This window comes from Nelumbo nucifera, chromosome 1 (genome assembly GCF_055504915.1).
Source record: "Nelumbo nucifera cultivar China Antique chromosome 1, China Antique-T2T, whole genome shotgun sequence".
Taxonomy (NCBI): Eukaryota; Viridiplantae; Streptophyta; class Magnoliopsida; order Proteales; family Nelumbonaceae; genus Nelumbo; species Nelumbo nucifera.
This window is the reverse complement of record NC_142649.1, coordinates 55,540,063-55,561,250: the sequence shown is the minus strand read 5'-3', so window position 1 is coordinate 55,561,250 and position 21,188 is coordinate 55,540,063. Positions and strand designations below refer to the sequence as shown.

Below are 21,188 nucleotides of genomic sequence, written 5' to 3'. Positions count from 1 at the left end.
TGTACTAGTTGGTTGGACCATATAACCTACTAGTTCTGCACCAACAACTAAGTACTCATTGATTTTAGAATTTTTTTTTTATTAGTCACCATAAAATTTCCTCATTTTACAACTTATTTTTTCTTGTTCATCATTCTAATGATTTGAAGGTTTCTTTGTCTTTGAACAAGACAAAGCTCAAGCTAAGCTTTTTCTTTTACCTTTTCCCTTGCTGCATTTTTTTTTAACCTAAAGAAACAAACATAACCCTTTTTTATGATTATCCAAGTTGCAAGGGAAAAATGTTGTACATAGAAAAAAGTTACAAAGAGCAAAGATTTGTACTACTTACTTTTAACTAATAAGTTTTAATCTATACTACTAATAAAAGAGTGAATAACCCCATTTTTTGGACTTCTCATTAGACATTTTTACCCTTTATTTAAGCAACATACAACGGGCATAAAAAGGGCATATATGTCCTTTACTCTCACTCCAAAAACTGCCCACTTATAACTGTTCAAAAACTGTCCACTTATAACAGTTAAGAAACTGGCCACTTATAACTATTCAAAAACTGCCCATGAATTGTAAATAGTTGTCCTAGAGATAATGTCACGTGCAAATGCACGTACATGTTTACTAGTAATTTACAAAAGCATGATTATTAGTGATGAGGACCATTGTAGATGATTCCAGACCAAGCTAGTTAATAAGTATGTTAAATCCAGTCTTACCAACCTGTTGAACAACATAACGCCCAAGAAACCCAATAGCTCCAAATACAATTGCAAAAATGTCGCTTTCCAAATTGAATAAATATTTCAACTTAGATAGCAAAATTGCAAATGGACCAAAATGAAAGTTTCTTCTTTGATAGGTAAATGAATGTTTATTCTTTTTGACACTTACCCTTGTAGTCTAATGTCTAGACAAGTCCAAATACATTAACAGTGATCAAACAGAGCAAACCATCTTTATAGGACTCTTCCAACCAAACTAAAAGGGATTACATCACTAAATTTCAACTAAAAGAAAAAAAGTGGTAAAGAACATATGTCATAGATGATCTCCCACCAGTACCTTTGCAACAAGATGGGGAGGGTCGATCCATACCGCGAATTATCAGTAACATAATTTGCATTTCCAATCAATATATCATGGTTTGAACTTATGGTTACGTAGATAAAATCCCACAAAAATCCAACAAAACCATTCTAGAAAATCAAGAATTTGCGTTTTGTTTGAAATCCCATGTTGTTTATGCAAATCCCTAAAGAAATGTAAGTGGGAGATAAATTGAAACCGTAAAGCATATATAGCAATGATAGACTATAGTCACCTGAGTTTGGACGAATGGATTTCTTAAGACGAAATCGCAGGTGAGGGCTTCAAGAACTGCTGCCCTAACCAAGTTGAGTGTCTGCCCCAACCAACAGTTGCAGCAGCTGAAGGTACAGAGGTGGGAGAACCCTAAACGGCAGAAGGTTGGAGAGAAAGGCGTTGGGATGGGTTTTCCTTTTTTGTTGGAGAGAAAGGCATTGGGACTGGTTTTCCTTTTTTGTTGTTTATTTATTTTTAATTATTTTAATACAAATAATAAAATAATAGGTAATTCCTAAACAGCACAAAAACGTTAAGATGGAAGGAGCATTAGCTGGGACAGGTGTCACACAGCTATTAGGTGCTCACTCATAGTGCTTACCTACATGCCTACTACATCCAGACCCATTTTAGTGTTGGTTTGTATTTGGTCTAACTACCTTGTTAAATAAACTGGTCTAGTCCAGTTGGATTAATTAAAATTAATTAAAATTTATTAATAAACTATTAATTTCTAAAATAATTAATGATCATTAATTTATTAAATAAATATTAATTAAGTAATTACTCTTAATAATAAATTATAGTTAACAAACTATTAATAATTGGTATTAATAAATAATAATTGCTTATACTAATGTTACAAAATTAATAGTTATAGTATCATTAATAAATTTTAGAAATAAATTAAAAATGAGTAATTTTTTATTAATAATATACATTTCTGTAAAATTACCAAAATAATTACCAAAATAATTATCGTTATTTATATTAGTAAAAATAAGTAATTAATGACTAATCTATTACTATATATTAAAACAATACTAGTCGTGTGAGATGGCCTCTCCTTTCTCCCCTTCCCCAATTGAGGCTTCTCCTTAGTTGCCTCTCTCTCTCTCTCTCTCTCTCTATCTATCTATCTCTATCTATCTATCTTCTCTGTCTCTCTCATGCCATTCCTAGCTCCCTCGATTTGCCACCTCAACAAACCCTCTCTCCTCTCTTTTCTCATTGCCAACTCCTTATCCTGTCGTTCTCTTATGTACAGTTGTTTCTCTTTGTGAGTTTTGTTATTAGGGTAGAATTTTAGTTTTGTTATTAGGATAGAATTTTAATCAATTATGTTTCCATTATGGATTGGGTTTCCATTATTTCGACTTAGTTTCCATTTGATTATAGATTTGTTTGAGAAGTCTTTAATGCTTTTTTCTTCTAGATGCAAAGTAGAATTTGCCATCAACATCGATGTCAGGGAGGCTCTCTCCAATGTGCTTAATTGACACAAAGAGACGCTACTTATTCTTTCATCATGGGATGCATTACATTTATAGTAAAGACATCTCATCTTCCACACTAACTTTGCCATATTTCCAAAGAAAACTAACAGACATGTTCAAGGTGGTGTCATTGAAGCCAAGGGAGATCAAAGAGGTGAAGCTGGTTTTGTGAAGAATGGAGGGGTTTCAAGCTGGCATGGAGATGTGGGAGAGAAGCCAGGGGAGATTGCTTTGATCTTCTTTGGGAGAGAATCTAGGAGCCTATCCTGCTCTCCCTGTCACCCAAGTTGAGTAATCCAAAGGGTCTAGAAGCATCAATGGAGTTCTTATGCAAGGCACTAAAGCCTGTCATGGTGGGTGGGTCAAAACTCTAGTGTTGTTGCAATTGTTGGGTTAATAGTTGCTACAATTGGTGCATGTAGCAATAGCTAGAGGTATGGTTGAAAATAAAAGGATGGGGAAGGATGCTCCCAATGCTGCAATTTTTCTAGAGGTTGACTTCTACAAAATTATCCTTCAAGAAGAGGCTTTTAAGTAGGGGTGAGCATGGGTTGGTTTGGTTTGGTTCCATGATAGAACCTAGAACCTACCCTGTGAAGGTTAGTTCAAGGGTTGGTTCTAGCATTGGCAGTTCTAGGGTCGGTTCCAAGGTCTACCTATGGAACCTATTCTTTCTTTACTCTCTCCCTTCAAAAAAAAAGTAAAATGAAATACATGTTCTTTAAAATTTGATTTTCAATAAATATAATATATAGTTTAAAACTTATATTATTTTTATTAATTAAATTCAGTAATTTAATATGTAGATTATCATAATATATTAATATATGTTTCAAAACTTATTATTATAATTTAAATTTTATAAATATTATCTTTTACATTACTTATTATACACATTCAAATATTAAATGAAAAAAATGATCAAATCACTTAACTAACTCAATGATCAAGTGAGACCATGGCCTTTCTAACCATGAGTGCTTTGGTTCAAATATTCACATCCTCAAAAGTATTTTGGGATTTATTTCAAGGCAAGTTCAGTTTCAAGGCTGGTTCAACCAAGGTTGGTTCCACCAAGGCCAGTTCATTAGGTCAGTTTGGGTAAGGTAAACCCCTAGACCCTAGAACTGGCTTGGGTGGGGATTGATTCCAAGTATTTGGAACTAGACCCTACCCTGTAACAAATTAGGTAGGCTCTATTCAAGGTCGGTTCCATTAAGTGTTAGGTAGAACCTACCCATTTGCTCACCCCTGCTTTTAAGCATAGTAAGATCAAATTGTGTTGAGCTTTTGATTTGCACAAGTCCATTTACTCTTCGACATTCCACATAGAGAAGAATAATTGCATAGCCTATCTCAATATTCTTTTGCTTACAAAAAAAAATAATCTTCATATAGTTTAGGTATTTTGTTGGATATTTCAATTATCCATATCTAAAAAAAATACTTAATATATTTGTCACCAATAGGCTTATATTTTAGATTATCAATGAGAAGCAAGATTTGTACTCTCAATCTAGCTTTCATAGTTTATCCTTCGATAGGATATAATAAATAACCAAACTCTCATGTGATATTGTAACAATACTCTGCCTTTGTCAGATACCCAGGGTGAGAAATTCCATTCAATTAATCTCACCCACCTCTGGGTAAGCAAAAAAAATGACTCAAGGATATAGATGTTCATAATTATCTATTCTAGATTTGTTGGTCCATTTTTACCATATTGATTAGTTAAATTGTTTCATTACCAAAACAAATCAATTAAACAGGTTGGGGCAGTTGAACTACATATTCTTTTATATATTTCCTTTTCGAGAAGAGCATAAGCTAGGAAGAAAGCTTTTTAACTTTTTTTATTACTTTTCTAACTTGAGTACTATAGATAAACTAGCTCCTTTCCATATTTATATCATTTATTATACTAGTAATTAAGTGCATGTGTTGCACGTGAGAAATTTTTCTTCATATTAATTACTTGAATTTTAGATATATCATAGTTAAGATAAAAATTGAAAATTAACAAAAGTAATAATATGATTAAAGATAAACTTAAATATTTATTATTCAATTATGACATTATGGGTTTTTTTTGAAATGTTAAATCACTAACCCACATCTAGATAAGAAAATAACTTAGCTTTTTGATTAATTTTAAATTAGGGAAAATTATAGTTGGAGTCGATTGTGCATTTAAGATTATGCTATAAGTTGGTCCATAAACTAACAAAACTCTGACAACCGGCTCTACATTTCAAATTATAAAAACCATCGCCATGTCATTGGAGGCTTATATGGCTATTGCTAACATGGGACTCTTAATCCATGTTGGACACAACAAAAAGCTTATACTAGAATTGCCCTTTAAATTGGGTGATTGGAAAATTAAAAAAAAAAAAAAAAAAGGTTTTTAGTTTCTCTCTCTCTATCTCTCTCTCTCTCTCTCTCACACACACACAGTCATCTTTATCTACTCAGCAACTATGTGATTTGAAAATAAATAAAAATGGTTTTTGGTTTTTGTATTTATGTTCTCTATATCAATTTCTCTCATTCTCTCTCCATCTATCATTTTCCCTCAATCTCTCTCGTTCTCTTTCTCGGTCGATCTCTCATTCTCCCTTAATTTCTATCGTTCTCCCTCAGTTTCTCTCCCGCTCCCTCTCTAGTTTTTTTATTTTCTTACATACTTATATGGTATTAATCAGATCGTATAAAAGAACATGAGACCAACTTGGTATGGTTGAAAAATTATTACACCAATTTAATAAAAATTCACAAGAAGCTCTTAGCTATGAAATTTACACCAACTGGAGAACGATATAGATTAAGGAATAAGGAGATATTGACCGAGAGGAAGAGTGAAGGAGAAGAATGAGAAAGATTGAGGGAGAACAATAGAGAGAGGAGAGAGAAAGAGGTTTTGATTTGGCTGTTGATCGAAGCTGGGAGAATGGGAGAGACAGAGGGAGCGAGATATCAAGAGATAATTGTGAGAGTGAGAGAGAAGGGAAGGAGATTGAGAGACAAAGGGAGTGAGAGGAAACTTAAAACCTATTTTTGATATAAGTTTTTTGTTGTGTCCAACATAGACTAAGAGTCCTATGTTGGCAACAACCACATAAGCCTCCAATGACATGGTGGGGGCTTTTATAATTTGAAATGTAGAGCCGGTTGTCATAGTTTTGTTGGTTTCTAGACCAACTTGCAACCTAATTTTAAATATACAACCAACTTTAACTATAACTTTCCCTTTAAATTATATATTTTATTTACATTATATAAAATATTTTTTATTTATCACACTTAATTGTTTGTCTATGGTATCATTTGACTCAAACCATTAACCCACCATCTAAAAAAAAATTGTTTGATTTCTAGATTAACATTAAATTTTGTATTACATTTCCATCATTGATAAAATTATTTCTTATGTATAAAACTGTTTTTTGTTCAATATAATGAATGCACAATATTAGAGATGTACCCAATATTTTATTTTTTATAAATATATAACATTAGATATGTGCTCAAAATGTTCTCTATCTTTTTTTTATTTTTATGATTCTTTGTATTTTCTATTATTAAAAATTTTATTATTTGACTATGACATCATTTCATTTCTAGGTAGATTTTGAATTTGGCATTCCATTTTCATCAATAATAAAAATATTTCTTACATTTTATAGTTATTTATTTTAATCTTTATTGTTTAATTATGGCATTATTTATTAATCCATTTAACCCCAAATGTTCGAATTGTTTGCCCACCACCGGGAGGGAAGAAAATAGTTTTGTTTTCAAATTACTTTTCAAAATATTTATTTTTATATTATTAAAAATAATATTATGGATTTAATTACAAGAATTTAATGATGAGAAAATATATCTTAAATATAGGATTTAATTAGAGAGAATAGGAAAATATTTTTATTTCCAATTGGTTTTAAATTTTACATTCCATTTCCATCATTAATAAAAACATTTCTTATTTATCATACTTATTATTGTTTAATATTATATTAAAAATGTTCCCAATTTTTTTCATTTTATCTATTTTTTAATTTTATTATTTAATCATGGCAACATGGATTAACCCATTTAACCCAAAATGATTTAATTTCTTATCACCACCTAGATGAAAACACTATTTTTGCTAGGTAGATTTTAAAAGTATAAGCTTTTATATTATTGGAATTATTAATTTATTAAGTATGGATTTAATTAATAGAACTTAATGATGAGAAGAAACAAAAAATGACTTAAATATATAATTCAATGAACATAAATGCAAGTTAATAACTTAAATTTGGATTTAATGAGAGAGAATTGAATGCATCGAATATCTTTAAATTACCTCTTTAACTCATTTAATATCAAGAACCGATTACCCTATTTGCCCTCATTTTTTATCAATAAATTTAAATATAGAGGGGTAAACTTTGTCCTTAGAAAATTCCAGAAATAATCTTGAGGTCATTCGTGCTTTTTAAAGTAGTATAATTACTCTTTTAACTAATCACTCACAAGATTTTTTTTCCTGCAACTTTTCTTTCTCCTCAACGGACATGGTTCTTATTGGAATCTTAATGTAGAATTTGGAGTTCTCAACATTGGTATATGCTTCATTCTTGATGTCTCCTCATAGGCAGAATACAAGTATATTAATTATTCAGTTTCTTTTCTTATTTTGTTTAAACCATCTATATTATTTAGTTAGTAATGGCAACCATTAAATTTTGGACTGATAGTTGGGTTGGAGAGAATTCTCTTGCAGATTGCTTGGCTCCTTCACAATGTTACAATGAAAATGAGTTGGTGTGTGAATTCATTGATAAAGATAGAGGGGTATGGAAGGTGTATCAAATTAAAAATTTTATCCCTCCTAATATTTGGAATAAAATCAAAGCGATTTTTATTCCTATGAGTTCTAGAGAAGATAAATTGATTTGGGGTCTAAACCCAAAGGGCTTGTTCACCATAAAATCGGATTGCAAGCTTAAATGTGAGGACGGTTCTTCAAGAACAAACACAGTCAGTTGGGTTGCAATTGTTTGGAGCCTTAAAATCACTCCAAAAATTAAAGTGTTCATATTCTTGTTAAATACTAGACTGCTTGTGACAAAGGATATTCTAAGAAAGAGAGGTTACGATATTGATGGTGATTGTTGTAGATGTGGCATGGAAGAAAATACCAATCATGTTTTCCTTGAATGCAATGCTTTGAATCAAATCTGGAATAAACTATATTTGAATATTGGGAGTCCTAATCGGAATAACTTTGACATTGCCGAATGGTGGACAGAAATTCATAAGAAGGATTTAAGTGAAAGGGGTCGTTTGAAAGAAAGATGTGCCTTTGTCTTTTGGCATATATGGAAAAATAGAAATCAAAAGGCATTCAGTAATAAACACAACCCCCTCAAACTGTTTTGGGCAAAACATTGAGAGATTTTGCTGAATATGAGGACTTAACTGAAAAACCAAGTACCACCAAAGAATTAAGAAGTTGGAAAGCCATCTATTGGGTCCCTCCGAATCCTGGAGAAATTAAAATTAATTTTGATGCTTCTTGTCACGATAATGGTAGGTGTTCTATGGCGGCCATCATGAGGAACCACCTGGGTGAGATTTTGGACTTCAAAGGCTACTTCTTAGGCACTTCCACTATCAACTCTGTTGAAGCATGGTCTGCATGGGAAGCACATAACTTGGCAGCCAATTTTTGCAACAACTTGATCATCCTTGAAGGTGATTCGAACCTCACCATTCGGTGTCTCAAATGGTTGTCTTACCCTCCTTGGAATCTTAAAAATATCATTACAGAATGCTTGTGGATGAAGGCCAAGATGGAAAGTGGAATCAGCAATAGGCACGTGTATAGGGAGGCAAACCAAACAGCTGGACCGCAAATAAAGCTTTTTCTTCTTCTGATGGGTCGATTTCTTTTAATCCTTGTAATCTCCCTAAGGATCTTGTTTTGATTTGCTTAAGTGGTGTTTGGGGCGTGCTACCCCCAGCTTGTGTAGCACCTCTTGTTTTTATCAAAACAAAACAAAAAAAAAAGTTAGCTTTTCAGTTGCCAACTATGTCAAATCTTCAAGCATTATAATTAAATATTGAAATTCTATTTCAATTATTAATTCTATTATTTTCTATAGTCCTATCTAGGCATAAAGTATTTGGCTTATATTAAGCTAGGGTATGGGGTTTGAGCCATCCCCCAACGCAGGTGCAGGCAAGATTCGATCCCAAGTCTCCGCTATGATCAACCAGTTGGTTGGCACCTTGCTATATGCCGTTATTATACGTGCTAAAAATCAACCCAAGTTCATTTTTACTTGTCCCATGGTCACCCCTAATCCAGTAAAGCTAAGGACTCTTAACTTTGAGCCAGGTTTTGCCCTAGCCCAACCTAATCCACACCCAATGTGTGCTCCATTGAGTCGTGGTTCAGTGGTTAGTGTGATCGATTCAACTCAATTTTGTGAAATAAAATTTTTGGATTTTTTAATTTATTGTTTATTTTATATTTTGTTAAGTATTTGGTTGATTTTTTATTTTTCCAAAAAAAAGTTATTTAATTTTTAAAAAAGTGAAAAAAAAACAAAAAAAAAAAGAAATAGGCTCGTGGCCTGGTATGGCCCGACACAGCATAGACTCACTTGGGTTTGGGCCGTAAGCCATGCCAGGCTTCCCTTTCGAGGGATTCTAAGCCAAGCAGCCACAGCCCACCCAAGCCCACGTGTTGGCACGGTATGGCCCACTTCAATGCGAGCAGCCCACAAAAGTGGGCCATGCCAGCTAACATTCTGTTCATAGGCAGGGCCAAGCTTGGTCCGGGTCAAACTTTACCTCTTTATAAACAAAAAATGACTAAGCCCAAGCACGAGCTTAGCCCAACCATCGAGCCTTAATCTTGAGCCCAAGCCCAAAGCCCAATTTGGAAAGATATTTTATATTATATTAATTATATATTACTAATAATATATTATATATTATACAATATTCCATACATTATAATATATATAATACTTTTTTCACTACTAAATTATTATTATATAATATATATCATATATTATTTTTTATTATATATAATATTATCGGGCTGGACTTATTTGAAAAAGCCCAAAACTGGCCAAAAAATAATCGGGCCAATGTTTAGAACCCGAGCCCGAGCCTGAGCCTGCAGGCTGCAGGCTTAAAACTTTGTCGTTTCTTCAAGCCCGATATAGAACAGACCACCCCATCGGGCTACCCGGGTTTAAAGTCTCGGTTGCTTCCGTGAGACGAATTCCCTTTTCTTGCCGACGATGTGATTCGAACCAAAGGCCTCCTGCTGCTCTGTTGAATCTTCTTTGGTCCTAAACTTCTCATAATTCCAATATTCCATAAACCTACGCGTTTACAAATTACAGAGACAACAAGCGAAACGTGTGGTGTCAACATTTCACTGTCTCATTTCATTTCCTCCCTCTCTCTCTCTCTCTCTCTAGCTCGTGACTGTAATCCCATCCGACATCACCAGAAATTCCGTTACAGCAGAGACCTCACTTCGTCCTCTGGTTGGTTCCCTCTCGCTCGCTACCTCATTTTCTATCGAAACAAGAAAGAGAGAGGCGAAAAAGGATAAGAAGAAGAAGGAAAGAGGACGGGGAGTTGAGTCTCTGAATCGGATCGATCGGAGATTTACACACATTTCTGATCGATCTGTGTTCTGTTGGGTCGAGCCAAGATGAATATATTCAGATTAGCAGGGGATATGACCCATCTCGCCAGCGTCCTCGTCTTGCTCCTCAAGATCCACACCATTAAGTCCTGCGCAGGTACTTCTCTATCTCCCTATCTTTGTGTATTCATGAATTTCCTTCATTTTTCCTCAATTGTAACATTTTTATGATTAATGGCTTTCAACCCCTGAAGCAACATGGAATTTCTGGTCTTCGGTTGATTTTTTTGCAAGGCAGTGGAATGTTCAAGGCATTTTCATTCTATTGTTTGCTTTGGCTCTGTTAACGCGAAATGTAGGGGTTCATATATTCTGTATAATTGATATGGATCTCATCAGAACTTGAAAGCTTCAATATTTCTGCCTGATGGGCCTGTGATCCTGGTGTTGTAAGATAGTCTGGTTAGAGCGAGTTAACAGGTTACTACTTGTTAGAGAGATCGGGTTCCATTTTAGGAATAGGAATGAGCCTATATTATCATTTCGATATCATTCATAGATTTAGATCTAGTAGAAGCTCCATCTGAAAAAATGGATGTGGGAAAGTAAACTCAGTCCAGGAGGCAAGAAGTTCGGGAAAATTGCACTTACGTTTTTATTCACCAATTTATTCTTTTTTCTTGGGAGGTCATTTGTGGTTGAGGTCAAGTGTCGAAATGATTGGAGATTTTTCGGGATAAATGCTGCAAACAGGAACCGTTTCATGAGTTTGAAAACTGCCAACTTCCAACACGACACCCAATAAAGAATGCAAAAATGGAGACAACGTTTTGTTATTCCAGGCCAAGTATTTACAGGGAAAAAATGTGAAAACTTGATCTCGTCTCCAATTCTCCCCACCACTGTTGCATGGACTCTCTTAAATGTGTCCATTTCGTATATGTGTGGTGCTCTGACACTCCATGGATTCTCATATAACACATCTATGAGACGTTTCTCTTTTTCTCTTTATTCAACATGAATGAACAGTTAACGTATATACTAAATGCCAGTTGCCCTAAAAAATGTTATTAAGTAACAATTGATAGTCATTTAGACCTTCATGTTAAAATTCAACAAACATAGACATTTCTATGAGTCTTTGTTTCTTTGTCTTGCCAGGTTAGGATCCCAAACTGACATCAGAGTCTGATTCTGGATTCCCATGTCTGTGTTCATGTAATACTGTTTCCCACACCAGGAGACCATACTTATGAAGCATATATTAGAAATAAAACTATGACTCTGAACAAGCCAAAGCTGATATTTCCTACATTAAGAATGCTGCTAAAAAGTTTTAAGAGCTAAATTTCATGCAAAACTCCCTAGCAAAACACACACAAAAAAAAAAGAAATAAAGAAAAAGGTCCCATGTAAAATAAATCCAATTTGTCCATTCTAAAATGATTCAAGCAAACTAGAAATACATGTGTTCCATAGAAAATTCCATCCAATATGCCGAACAAACAATTTTCTCTGGTTCTTCTTGGTTGTTTGGGCAAAGTTTCAAAATTTCTCTCTTGAGACCAACCAACCTTCAATTAGTTCTCCAAATAATAATCTAAGACCATGAAAGTTAAGAATGAATAATATTTCGACCAATTACTGACCAAAAATCCAATAACTCACTCCCTAAAACACAGTAGCGGTATCCCCAATATGAGGTGATATATAAGGAGAGAGAGAGAGAGAGAGAGAGAGAGAGAGAGAGGAGGAGGAGGAGGTGGTGGTGGTGGGTAAGAAGATCCGCTAATGGTTTGGTGGATGGATTAGCTAAGCAAGGAGTACATGGACATCATTTGTATTGGGCTCAATTATAATATAAAGGGATTCTCTTGTTGTAATAAAATCCTCAAGTGGGAATGTTCCTGGGATATATAGACATCTGCTAAGGAGATAGTAAATAGCAAGGGAACTTAATGCCTCATTCACATGGATCAGGAGAAATGCAAACGGAATGGCTGATTCTCCCTGTCAGTCATTTTTTCCAAATCAATACTTTTCTCCACCAAATTGTCTTTAACAGACATTGCTAAGGCATCCTCTCCTATCTTCATTGTGCCTCCTTAAACTTTCTTACCACCCCCACTGTTCGTACCTGAACCTGTCTCCACCACTTCATTCTCTTGAGCTCAGATTGCCGACTTAATAGAAAGCTTGCAACTCAACAGCTGCCGATTGTCCAAATTCTCCTTCTCCCCATATCCCGACTTATCCACAGCTTTTAAACCTTTTCCTCTGCAAATTCTTTTAAATCTATTCGTAGGACCTGGCCCAACCAGACCTTCTTTAAGATGTGAGAAAACCTATGTCACGTGAACCAGATACGATCTACTCGAACCTCTTGACTTCTACACTTTTCCATATCTTTAGCACAAACATTTCCTCAACCTCCACCCTCCTAATACCAATATTGATGCCAATCCATCCCTCAACCATTTCAGAAAACTACTCACAGTTAACTTCACCCCCAAGTTCCCCCAAAAAAGAATCCCCTATCCCAGAATCTGAAGAGACCAAACCAGACCTTACCTCAGGAATGGGCTCCACTCTATTACCAGGGCCAGCATGATCATTCTGATCCAATTCTTCAGCAGCCACCACACCTGAAAGCAAACCTAATCAGCACCTGAAAAATAGGGGCTTTAACTTGGCCAATATTTGCTACATGTGGGAAAAGCAGGAGGAATCAGTTTAACGCCAAAGTCCAGAGAAGCAAAAAGGCCAGGCCAGGGTAGTTTGGAGTTACATTCCCTTTGCTGTGTGCTGGATCATTTTGAAAGAAGAAACAGAAGGTTTTTGAGATCAAATACTGGAACATTAGCTGATCAAAAAAAAAATATTGGAACATTAAAAGGCCGGTGGTGGTCATTGGCAAGACAGTGGCAGATTGGGTGCTAATCCTTCCTGAAATTGCACAAGTTAGCAGATCAGATTTGGGGGGATAGATTTTGGGATGTGCCCAAGTTACAAACTTGTAATCCTGATTGTTTTTTCTGTGCTGTACTATATACCTGGTTTTTTTTTTTTTTTGAGAAGAAAAAAAACCAGGTATATACCTGGTGTTACCTTGACACCTGCTTAGATTTTTTTTTTTCTTTTCATTAATAAAATTTTCTTTTTACTATAAAAAGTTACTATTTGTAGCATTTACTTTTTATAGTAATGACTTATGATTTATAGGTCAAAACCAGATCTGATAACAAGAACCCCAAGAGGAAAATGATTCAGAATAGGGAGACCAAACTAACAAGTCTAACAAGGGGAGATTGAAGACACCAAGGAAACTATAAAAAATAAAAAACAAAAGCTGAATGAAAACTAACCAAGAACAATATCAAAAAGAAGAATAAACACCAAAGGAGCCTCGTAGTGCAGATATGATCCAAATCAACTTCAGATTAGATGTTTGGTTTAACAGCAGTTCTTCCATGGTGTGTGCACTGACCTTGCTTGGTAAGAAAATCAATTTCTTATGTTTTGCATCACATTCTGGAAAGTGCCATTTTCATCAGAAATACTTGAAACTGTTCTGCTTCTATCAGAGGTGATAATTTTAGGGTAGCTTTGAAGCATGTAAGCTTTTTCAATAGTTTTTTTTTTATTTCCTACCAAAAAGGTTCTTCTTCATTTTCTTTTTCTTATATATATATATATATATATATATATATATATATATATATGTTCTCTTGCTTTTCAAATCAATGTTGGTCATTATTTTTATTTATGTTATGATTTATGTGTATCTTACATTTCCATGTCTCAAGTTATATATGCTTGTAACAAGCAGTTCTTATATCATATATATGTCTAACCAATAATTTATAAAATCATATGCAGGCATTTCTTTGAAGACTCAAGAACTCTATGCTATTGTTTTTACCACTCGGTACTTGGATATCTTTACTGATTTTATCTCACTCTATAATACTATCATGAAGTTAATCTTCTTGGGGAGCTCCTTTTCAATTGTCTGGTACATTAGGCAACACAAGATTGTTCGTAGGTCCTATGATAGAGAACAAGACACTTTTCGCCACTTTTTCCTTGTACTACCCTGCCTACTTTTGGCCCTATTTATTAATGAGAAGTTTACCTTAATGGAGGTAATCACATGCCTTTACTTTTTGGATACTAATGTCTACAGTCTATTCTTAATCCCTATTCATAATTTTCTTAAATTACCATTCATTTTAATTTTATGATACTCTTACATCTTGGTGATTGTACAAACTTGTGTTTCTGTTGCTTTGACTGGTGGATTGTCTTTCTTACTTTTCCATAACAATGGGGCAGGTAATGTGGACATTTTCCTTATATTTGGAAGCTGTTGCCATACTTCCTCAGCTGGTATTGTTGCAAAGGACTAGGAACATCGACAACCTGACAGGGCAATATGTTTTCCTTCTTGGGTAAATCATCTTAAGTTGTTTTGTCAGCTCAACACAATATTGTAAAATCTAATTATCTGATGTTCTTATACTGCTTTCTGTAGATTTTTTTTAAGATCCATATAAAAAGAAATTGTCAAAAGAGGTCTGTTGAGTTATTTTCTGGTATGTTCTTCACATAGTTCACGATATCATGGGTTTCTAATTGGAACATATTGTCAAATTAAACTAAGCTAATGTTACATTTTGAAACTTTTGGTTTTCTCACCATGTCATGGACTAATATTCAAATAACACATGCCCTTCTTGTTGCTTCTTTTTTTCCTTTTCTTTTTAATACACATTTATACAACAATTGGAAAATGGTAAATTTAGTTACCTTTAGGTATGTTCCCCATGTGCATGATATCATGGATTTCTGATTGGGGAAACATGGAAAAGGCCATTGCCCAATGTTGGCCCTAGCTATCTGTGGTCTTGGTGACTTGGGAAACATCATTTTTCACCTAAACAACTTTCTGGTGAAGATAGTACCACAGTGTGCCAACAAAACCATTTTCTAGGGAACACATTTGCATATCTATTCTGTTCTGCCATCTTTGTCATCATCATCATCATCATCCATGCCTTATCCCAAGTCCCAACCATATGGGGTTGGCTACATGAATCCTGTTTCGCCAATCCATTCTATTTAAAGCCATATCCACTGTTAAATTATTAGTGCTTAAATCATTTTTTGCTACTTCTACCCATGTTTTGTTGATTTACCCCTAGCTCTTCTAGCCCCTTCCACTGTTCTGCCATCTTTGTCTGTGTGAAAAATCAGCATCTTGACTCTTGACAAGGAAAAAACCTTCATCAGAGACAAAACTGTGTCATCACATACATGTTGAAAGTAGTAATATAAGTAAAATTGGACGAGCCTATTTTATTTTTTATAGGTCTTTTGTTACTGCTGGCTCATTATGAGGCCCATGATCTGATTTTTCCTTCCCATGTCCTTCTCTCTGTGCTATTTTCTTCTTTTAACACCAGATTTTATTTATTCGTCAATTGATTGTTAGGAATTATTTGACAAGAATATAGAATGAATTAAAATTTTAAAGTGTAGAGATGTTTAGAACTGACAATTTTCGAAATCAGGTATTGTCAGTGATGTTCCATCAACTTGCTCATTCCAAATATCAAGAATGTGCTCTAGATTATGTGCTTATGGCTTAGTTTGGAAGGAATACAAATACAAATATATACAAAATACTAGATTTTGCACTCTACATATTTGTTTTTGTACTCCTTCCAAACTAAGCCTATGCTACAAATGGAACTTACTGGAACAATGGCACAGAATAGTCTTTATCTGGTTTTAGCCTTCCAAGATATTTTTTTTCTCTTGCAAGACCAACCATAAAAGATGAAAGCCTTCCAAAACAGTTAAAGTTTAACCCTGTTGAGTTTCCGCCTCTTTTCTCTCTCCAGCCTTCAGATATCAACATCTCTCTTAGAGACTGGTATTGGAAAAACACTCGGAATAATCTCTGTTTTCTTGACCTTTGTTTCCTGTTATGAATCGGAACTAACAAGCCAGAAAGAAGAAAAGATGTTCAACATGAAAATTAGAGACTTTTTTTTATAGGTAACAGAAAGTTATCATCAAATAGACAATAATATACAGAAAGTGATACAACCATGGAGTGAGTACCCCTTAGAGCATGTGTAACAAACTAACAATTAAGTCCTAATGCAATCATTCCCTGCCCAACCCTTACCACAGTATCAGGTTAACATTTTTTTCCTTAAAACAGCTGAGCCCAAAAAACTGTTCCCTTACAACCCATTGCCTTGCTAGAGAGTCTGCCATTCCATTAGAGACTTTGATCTTAAAACAGGTTTCTAATAGGCTTCGATAGATGTGTTTTCCTCTCAACCGTCATCTTTAATCAAGATACTGGCATGCATAGTATATATTATATAACCTTTTCTGTAATTGGAAGCTTACTCATAATTCTTTATCTATTAGTACCGTATTGCTTGTTCTTGGTGCAATGGTAAAATCTCAGGCTAACAAGTGTGAGAACATGGTTTTGAGTCTAACAATGGCATTTTGTACAAAAAAAAAGAAGTTTAGTATTAGGTCCGTATCCAGTCTAGCCCTCCCAAGACCCTGGATAGTTAGGACCAATATTGTGTAATGTCCCTTTTTTTATTAGTAATTTATCCAACATCATCATTGGATAGTCTAGGCTTTCCTGCATTTTTAGGTTCCAGTCAGCCACATTTTGACTTCAGTTTTAGATATATGCAATAAAACTTGATCTTGATCAATGCAATCTGTTTGGTCCATTCTCCCCTACTAGATGATCTTGCAAACAGGTAGTTGATATCAATAAACAATTAATTCCTTTGTTTCTTTTAAAACGTCAAATTGCACACATGAAGCCTTTTCAAATTCAACATGGCATATAAAAGTGGGAAATGGAATTTTGCCTTGAAACTTTGGGTTTACTTGTGTCTTTGAGTAGTGTCATGCCAATTAAAAATAAAGTCTTCTTGCCAGGAAATTGCGTTGTTGTCAACCTTTATCTTGCACCTCTTTCCTGCAGTATGTGATAATACATACTTGTGCATTCACATTCATCTAGTTCTATCACTCTTTTTCTTGTTACATAGACTCTCCACTTAATAATTTGTGTTCTTATGCAGTGCATACCGGGCATTGTATATTCTCAATTGGATATATCGCTACTTTACTGAGCCACACTATGTACACTGGATAAGTAGGACTCTCTCTCTCTCTCTCTCTCTCTCGCTTGTGTTTGTGTATATGTGCATATGCATTCGATACATTTCAGTAGATGCCTGAGGTACATCAAACCAATGCACCAACCAAACTGCTACACTTCAAATTGTGTGCCATTCCAAGTGAAGCAGAGATGCTTGTATGGGACTGTAAGGAAATGATAATATATCCTTTCAGCTGAGTGCCTTGCTCGGAACTGTTTTGTAATTTTTCAGCCACTGTCATCATTGAGGCCCATCAATCATGTCAGAAAACTTTGAATACCTGCTTATGGATCAAAATCAATTTCCTCGTAATTTTCTAGCTGTCAAAGGGAAAGCTCTTGAGTGGATTATACCTGACTAATGCCACTGTTTTTGCATTGGTCCATTGAGGGAGTAACTCAGTACCTGGGAAGATTAGAAATCAGAAGTGCATATCGCATGTCAAGTCATTTATTTATTTTTATTTTTTATTTATTTTTCTGCATTCCTACTTTTTGGCTACTCTACTGTCAGCTTGGATATCTGGGCTTGTTCAAACATTATTGTACGCAGATTTCTTCTATTATTACTTCCAAAGGTAATAACCCCATTCTACTCAGCATTGTATTTAATGTACACTAATGCTTGCATAGGGATGTAAATTATACTCTTAATTTTGTGATTTGCAGCTGGAAGAACAATGAAAAGCTCCATTTACCAGCATGAGTTCTTGAAGGTCCAGTGCAGGTTCTATGCATTTGTATTTGTTTTGGTCAGGTGCTCGAGTCTTTTCATTTCTTTTATCCTCCTTTTTGTCCATGTAGGTGCTTTGTTGGATTGTCAAGCAAAAGGCAAGTTTTTTCAATTTTCTATTGCAAGGAGGATTGAGGATTTACAGCTAGTGTGTCATATTATTGCTAACATGGAAAAAGCATGTAGTCTCTAGAGTGCAACATGTTTTATGTAAAAACCAGGGATCACAGTGCATATTCTTTTCTGGATTTCCATCTTTGACAAATATTTTTTATATCACAAATCAGCCTACAGCATAATCTTTGATGTACTCAAATTCTTCTGTTTTCAATTGTCTCTCATTTAAGTGATATTTATTAAGAAAATGGAAGCACAAGCTGGTGCAGGCAGTTGATGGGTTTACCCTTAATTGAGGGAATTCAGATAAGCTCTCCCGAATTCTAATCAGCCTCGACTGAAGTATCCTAGTTGTTTCACCACTCAAAACAGCTTCTGCTACCACTTCGTAATAACTGATCACTAAGAATGTATTTGCACTGGCACATAATTTGGTGATCCAATTACAATGCTTTTTTGTTGATTTCTGGTTTCTACTGGGAACCAACAGATCAAAAAGTGATTGCTATTCTCTTTTCTCTTATCGATCAAACGATTATGGTTGATCTCTGTAAAATCATCAAAATTTGCCCACCGCAAATTTACTTCATTTTTCACACTTTTTCACAATAATTTAAAAGGTAGGTCATGAAATAAACAGGTTAAAACTTTTGATTGGGCAACCTCGTAAGGACAGACATATCTGGGGATTGAATGATAGAAGGTGAAATGAATTAAAACATATTTAAAAGCAAAATCTTTTGCACGTATGGAACCACATTCATGAACAATTGCAATTGTCTTGCATCCATCAACAAATTCCTCTAAATGGGATCTTGTAGCTACACAGTTTTCACCCAAGACTCAGTTTGGAAGGAGTACAAATACAAATGTATAGTTATGTACTGCACAAATATATACAAAATAATAAAAATTACAAAATACAAGGTTTTGCATTCTATAAATTTGTATTTGTACTCCTTTGGAAAGAGTGTAAATGCTGGTTTGGTGTATAACTGTATATATGTTTTCTGGTTCAATTTTGCTGGTCTTTGATAAGAATGCATTTATGTAAACTGAGTTTTTACAAATTTGAAGGCATATTTGCATCCAAAATGAGAGCAAAATGAATGCAAACTTTGCACTTAAAGTTGGCCAATATTTAAAAAAAAAAATCGAATCTAGGAACTTCTGTTTGCACCCATTACAACTAAAACTTGTTTGTTGAGGAAGAGAATAAATTTATTTGCCAAATTAAACCAACTTTACATTTGCATGGTATATTTGTATTTGCACTCTATTTACTCTTCTTAAATGAAGCCCTAAGGAGGGCATCACAAATCATAATGAATAAATGTTTAGATCATTATTCACAAATCTGAAGGTTAATCTCAATAAAAGTGTAGTAGCTGGGGTAAATATGGGGCAGGAGGAGTTGGAGTTGTGGGCAAGGGAACTCAGATGTGTGTCCAGTGATTGGCCTATGAAGTACGTAGGACTCCCTTTAGGTGCAAACCCTAGCTCTGTGACCTTCTAGAGCCCGGTAGTAGAGAGATTTGAGAAGAAGTTAACGGCTTGGAAGAGGAACTATATTTCTTTGGGAGTTAAGATAACCTTAATCAAATCCACCTTAGCTAACACTTTGTTCTATTACCTATCGGTGTTTAGTGTACCTCAGGTGATTGTTAAGAAGTTGGAGAAAATTATGCGGGTTTTCTTGTGGGAACCAAGATAAACAAAGAAGGATCACCTAATCAGATGGGAAATAGTTTGTAGACGGGAGGATGGAGGGATGGGGTTAGGAAGGCTGAAAAAAAAGAACCAGGCTCTTCTAGGGAAGTGGTTGTGGAGATTTCCGAGAGAATCAAATAGGTTATGGCATAAAGTGATCACTAGTATTCATGGGCTCTCTCTGAACGGGTGGGATGCCGAAACTTCTAGTAGGGCCTCTTGCTTTTCACCCTGGAGAGCAATTCAGAAATGCCTTCCATCCTTTCTCAATTACATCATATTCGATTTTAATTCAGGTAACAAGATCAAGTTCTGGGAGGATCTTTGGGTGGGTGAAGTCCCTTCAAAGGTTTATTTCCCTTCTTTGTTCACCCTTTCTGCTCTCTAGGGTAAGCCAATTTCTGAGTTTCTACTCCCCTCTCCCTCGGCTAACGGGCTTGGGTGGAATCTAGGTTTTCGTAGAAATGTGAGGAACACTGAGTTAGGCCTTCTTTCAAATCTTCTACGCATTCTTGAAGGGGTTTTCCCAGACCTAAGTAAACAAGATGATAGAATTTGAACTCTACATCCTTCTGGGGTTTTCAATTGTGTTTTTTTCAAATCGTTGTCTGTGCCTTCTCAACCAAATACTCCATTTCCGGTCAAAGAGATTTGGTGTCATCCGGTTCCCCCCAAAGTGAGTGCTTTTTGTTGGGAGGTCTTCCATGGTGCAATCAACACTTGTTATATTTTACAGAGGAAGAGACCTGGATGGTGTCTCTCACCTAATTGGTGTTGCTTGTGTGAATCCAATGGTGAATCTGCTCTTCACTTGTTCATTTCCTGTCCTTTTGCTTGTGGTATTTGGGATCGGTTATTTTCTCTTTTTGGGTGCAGGTGGAATACTCTGGACAGATTGGATAGGTTGTCCGATAGATCCACTTTCAGCTGGTCAAAAAAGGAGGGGAAGACTGATGTGGAGGTGCACAAGAGCGGCAATAATATGGACCCTATGGGAGGAAAGAAATAAGCGTATATTTGAGGAAAAGAAAAGAAGCAAGGAAGCATTAATTGAAGGGATCATGCAAAAGTGGCCTTCTGGATAAAGACTTTGGAGTTGTTCTCAGATTTCTCTATTGATGATATATTAAGGAACTGGAGAACAATTGCAGCCTCAATTTCAGCTAAGCG

At 35.0% G+C, this 21,188-nt stretch overlaps 1 protein-coding gene across 3 annotated transcripts; it reads left to right on the top strand.

Annotated features, from left to right (window-relative positions):
- The first annotated feature begins 10,015 nt into the window (after window positions 1-10,015).
- LOC104586014 (ER lumen protein-retaining receptor) lies at window positions 10,016-18,507 on the top strand. Of its 3 annotated transcripts, none has more exons than XM_010243104.3 (7): window positions 10,016-10,405; window positions 14,128-14,393; window positions 14,584-14,699; window positions 17,379-17,452; window positions 17,973-18,036; window positions 18,128-18,185; window positions 18,263-18,507. In XM_010243104.3, exons 1-6 carry the CDS (start codon window positions 10,315-10,317, stop codon window positions 18,162-18,164), a joined length of 648 nt encoding a protein of 215 aa, XP_010241406.1. In that variant the 5' UTR covers window positions 10,016-10,314; the 3' UTR covers window positions 18,165-18,185; window positions 18,263-18,507. The 3 variants fall into 3 exon arrangements, with proteins under 3 accessions (XP_010241406.1, XP_010241407.1, XP_019056164.1); XM_010243105.3 differs by having other exon boundaries at window positions 10,024-10,405; window positions 18,128-18,174; XM_019200619.2 differs by having other exon boundaries at window positions 10,024-10,405; window positions 18,128-18,507.
- Window positions 18,508-21,188: the final 2,681 nt, after the last annotated feature.

Coding starts and splice junctions, on each gene's coding strand:
- LOC104586014 (XM_010243104.3), top strand. CDS start 10,315: ATGAATATATTCAGATTAGCAGGGGATATGACCCATCTCGCCAGCGTC. Junction 10,406..14,127: donor CACCATTAAGTCCTGCGCAG/GTACTTCTCTAT, acceptor AATCATATGCAG/GCATTTCTTTGAAGACTCAA. Junction 14,700..17,378: donor CAATATGTTTTCCTTCTTGG/GTAAATCATCTT, acceptor GTTCTTATGCAG/TGCATACCGGGCATTGTATA.